This window comes from Phaethon lepturus, unplaced genomic scaffold, assembly GCF_000687285.1.
Source record: "Phaethon lepturus isolate BGI_N335 unplaced genomic scaffold, ASM68728v1 scaffold3440, whole genome shotgun sequence".
NCBI lineage: Eukaryota > Metazoa > Chordata > Aves > Phaethontiformes > Phaethontidae > Phaethon > Phaethon lepturus.
In genome coordinates, this window is record NW_010513856.1 from 4,924 (window position 1) to 9,717 (window position 4,794).

At 36.4% G+C, this 4,794-nt stretch overlaps 1 protein-coding gene across 1 annotated transcript in view; it reads right to left on the minus strand.

Moving 5' to 3' along the window:
* MIER3 (mesoderm induction early response 1, family member 3) overlaps positions 1–3,459 on the minus strand; it is a gene marked incomplete at its 5' end in the record, with an annotated part of 5,537 nt that extends 2,078 nt beyond the window's left edge. Inside the window, 3 exons of the mRNA XM_010291079.1 lie at positions 1,016–1,110; positions 2,775–2,856; positions 3,308–3,459. Coding sequence (XP_010289381.1) covers positions 1,016–1,110; positions 2,775–2,856; positions 3,308–3,459 — 329 coding nt within the window. The remainder of the gene's footprint in view (positions 1–1,015; positions 1,111–2,774; positions 2,857–3,307) is intronic.
* Positions 3,460–4,794: the final 1,335 nt, after the last annotated feature.

A 4,794-nucleotide genomic window follows, 5' to 3' on the forward strand; every position in this document is an offset into this window, starting at 1 on the left:
AAAAGGTGGGGGGGGGGAATAAAACCCAAGGAAAAACAAGCCATGCAAAAGAAAACAATTGCTCACCACCAACCGATACCCAACTACTCCCTGAGCAACAGCAGCCCCCGCCAACCTTCACCACCCAGCTTTTATTGCTGAGCACAACACCATATGGTATGGAATATCCCTTTGGTCAGCTGTCCCAGCAGTGTCCCCCTCCCAATTTCTCGTGCACCCCCCCAGTCTACTCGCTGGCAGGGCAGTCCAAGGAGCAGAAAAGGCCTTGGTTCTGTGGAAGGACTGCTCAGCAGTAACTAAAACATCAGCATGTTATCAACACTATTTTCAGCACAAATCCAAAACATAGCCCCATACGAGTTACTATTAAGAAATTTAACTCTATCCCAGCCAAAACCAGTACAAAACCTCAAGGTGGTATCAAAACATACAGGAGATGTGCAGAAAGTTTGGAAACATCCATATTGTCAACTGTACCAAACGATACATGTATTTGATTTAAAAAAAATAAATCAAATTCCTATTCTTCAGGCACAGAGTCGTCAATCAGAAGCAATCCAGATCAAGATTAGATCTCCTTTGTTGGCCAGAAACCAGAGTACTGATGGAGGACTACACTTTCTGAAAACACAAAGAGCTAAGCCTGTTTCTGTAGAATTATACCTTACTGGTGACAAAAAAAAAATTAAAGATGCATTTTCCCCTCCCACAGCCATAGTATGGAAATACTATACTTCTAGGAGAGGCAGACATTTAAACTAAATTATAATATGAATGTATAAATGGAAGTAATGTCAACATAAGTCAATTTCAGAGATAATATATTGACTCATCTTGCAACACCTAGCTTTTCCAATGACATTGGAGGCAAAATTAGCACAAAAACACCAAGCTGGTTTCAATATGTTGGTTCCTATTTCACTCTTCTGCTTGGCTTCTGAAAAATGCATTGCTTTTACAAATTTTCAGCATCATATCATCTACCAATTCTTCCATTTAACTATAAATTACTAACCTTGTTTTTCTGTATGAGATGAAAGTCTTTTCCATAAATCAGAAGTGCATGTTCAAAGCTTCTGCATTCTTCTTCTGTCCATGCTATCATCTCTTCTAGACAATTGCAAAAGTAGCATGATAAACTTATTTTCACTCACTAACCTTTTACAGAGAATAAAATATTTGTGTTGCTAATGTATAAATATCCAAACGCACTCTAAAAAAACCCAGTAGTTCAGTTATTTAGACCCATGTTCTTTCCTCTACTGTACAGATATCCTACCTGAAATCTAACATTCTTGTTTATAAAGACTCATAAAAGTCTTATTTCTGAAATCTTTTATCCCGGAAGGCAAAGGACATTCAAAAGATTAGTTTTATTATTTCTTAAGAAGTTTGTAATCAAAAAAACAAGATTTGATAACATCACTGAGATATCAGTGAGATTGTTTTTCTGAATATTTCTTCTTGCATCAGATACAAAGAACAGTGGCTGGTAAAAAAAAAAAAAGAGTGAAGGAACAACCTCTTTTTTTCTTCTTAAGATAAAACTGAATTTTAGTTTTACAAATTAAACAAAACAAACAAAAACATCACTAAAAAAGAAGATTTTTAAAACAAAGTAGCTCAAACTATTTGAGTAGGTCAGTTTTGTCTCAAGTATTATCTTGGGAGACGTGGATTTTTAACTCTCATCTTGAGAATAGCAGTGAACTTCAATGGGTAGAGTAGATCATAGCACAATGGTTACTCTAAAAGACAGGCACTATCAGTATTATCATCCTTTACCGTTTTTTAATGCGGGTATAAAGTCCCATCTGACTGGGGGGGGAATACTAGTCCTTAGGACAGAATTTGGGGCTCTAACCCACAAATCTAAATCCTAGACAGGTGTTGGGTTTAGGATACAAGCCTACAACTGATACTTCCTTATTGTTTAGCTCTACCCAATCTCTTCTTGTATGAGAGCTTTCTGAAGCACTGCTCCGATATACCTTATTGTTCCCTTCAGCTTTACTTTAGATACATAGCTTTCACAGCACCTAACTTGTAAACACTCAGATTCCCTTTGTATCCAGTTCTGAATAGGGAATATCTGCCAGAATACCTACTTATACCAGGGCTCATAGTCCATTTGTGCTTTATGTAACACATATGTCAAAATACAGGACAAAGAACCGTCTTTTCTAAATGATAAACTCTGATTTTTATTTAAGGGAGTAATAAAGTTAGGGACAAACAAGATGGAAGCTCATTTTCCACTGTAAACTCAAGCAAATCTCTCCACACTCTACCAAAGACCTATAGAACTAGATGGTAGAACCAGTTTAGGGTTGACATAGCACAATGTTAGTGCAGTGATGAAGAGAGTGGGGCTCACTTACATACATTCTCCTGATTCTGGTATAAATGTCATCAGATTATAATTGAACGTGATCTCAAAAAGGTACTGTAATGTGGGTGAGAACTGCCTTATGAGAGCAAAATTATGACTCCCCCCATCCTCCTCCTCAGTCTGTGCCGTTCTTAAAATGGCAGTAGAGGAAAGAAGGGAAGAAAAGGTGTAAAAGCTGATCCTGCAACCTTTATACAAATTGCAAACTTCTCTAGCAGAAATTTCCATCTGGCCAACAGTCAAATTATACCTAATCTGTGCTAAAGACATCATGGAAAGGGATGTGCTCATCAATCTGAATCTTACCCAAGGTTTTTCTACACAACTTTCCCACTCCCCCCTCCAAACACATATTTCTTAAAAAGCAGGTACTCACTCTTACCCTGAGATGCCTTTCCATTTGAGCAGTATCTCTCAATTGCTTCTTTAACATTATGGCTACTTTTGAGAAGTTCATATAGCGCCTATAAAATAGAAGTCGTCTTTAGAAAGAGTCAAAGTTTGCAAATATCCAATCTAAAAACTTCTGAAACTAGCCTTTCAGTGAGCATATCTAATGTAAAAAAGATTTATCTTTATACAAGATGAAAATTTTCAATAACAACCAAAAGCAAAACCATCCAAAAGTTGAGGCAAGGTTTCATTAAGCAAATGTAAAGCATTATATGCATTTATTAGAAAAGCTGGATTTGTCAACAGCATGGCAATCAGAAACATCACAGATCACAACACTGCCTACATTCAAATACTCGTAATTTTAAGTACATGCTTAAAATTACAAATGAGATCCTGACCCCAATAACATCTAATTAAAAAAATAAATTAACATTACTGCCTTCATAATACAAGGCAGAGAAAGAGAACACGTGAATTACAAAGCAATGTGTCACAAATGGAACAGGATATAAAACATACTTGTTCATTGTCCCGTGTATGTAGTCCTTCAGGAATTCTGCCAATCATGTTTTCATTTCCTGTTCTTAAGGAGGTTTCAAAAAGGTATTCTTTAACTTTACTTTCTGAGATCACCTCAGGTTTCCAAAGTAAATGGTCTTCATTTTCATAGGCTGTTAAAACAGAAATCCATTAAAGCCAGGTGTGACATTTTTAAGGCTATAACATAAAAAGCTATTTCATAGAGACAAAGAACAGGAATACAGAAGTACTCAAATCAAGCACCATCATGTCACTTTTAAATTGCAGCTCACTTTTTCCCCAAAAGTCTCAGTTAAGAGACAGACTCTGCAGTGTGGTATGGTGAAGAGATTCAGGTTCCATGAGGATGAGATAAGGGATTGAACTCCTGAGAGAGTCTTTACAGAGGAGCAGCTTGTTGACAGCTAGGTAATTCAAGTCAAATTATGCATATGTATTCATCATCTTCATATAAACAAACTAGCAAAACCACTCAGTTTTATTCAGCTGTTTTCAACAAATAAGCTATAGTTTACAGTAAAAGAGTGCAGGATATTACTTTAATATTTCAAATATTACATGTAAAAAAAAAAGGCAGCAGATAAATGGTCATTTTCAACTAAAATTTGCCAAAACTTACTTGACAGTATGGAAATCTAGGTCTCAATGAGGTAATTTCTTTTTCCATTCACTAACAACTGAATGCTGTTAACAACCTGTACGTTCCATATTTTACAAGCAATCAGAATATATAGTCCTCCTTCATAGTATACTGAAATCATGTATGCACCTCAAGTAGCTTATTTGAAAGACAATATATTGGAAATATTCAAGAGTTGGCCTGAACCTTTATCTGTGCGCATATTTAAATTCTAGATTAAAGTATAAATCCTTTACTCTGATCAAAAGATGTGATTAACATTACACATAATGCTTAATGTACTCTCTTGGCAATACAAAATTAAGTTCAAACACAAGAAGTCAAGATGTATAAATAGTAAAAGGACTATCCAGATAAATCTGGTTCTTACTCCTCCATTTCTTAAAACCGGTAAGCATCATGCTTGAATCTTAGAAAACAGGAAACTTCCCTAGGTCTCTTAAGCAACTCAAGAGATGTTCACTTGCTAATGCTTCCAGCTCCATCCATACTAAACATTCTTCTTCTCTACTGCTGTTGAAGGCATGCAAGGAATGAAGCTGGGGGTATTGTTTAGTCTCTGTGAGCAGTTAACAAGGTGCAACCTTGAGGGAAGGAACAAGATAATCCCAAAAGAAACACAGCTACTGAACCTTGAGTGAACTATCCTAATTAACATCTAATTAACATGTAATATGCATAATAGAAACCTGCCCCTGGGCGGGTGTCCTGGTTTCAGCCAGGGTAGAGTTAATTTTCTTCATAGAGGCTAGCGTGAGGCTATGTTTTGGATTTGGGATGGGAAAGTGTTGATGGGGTGCTGATGTTTTGAGTTGTTGCTAAGCAG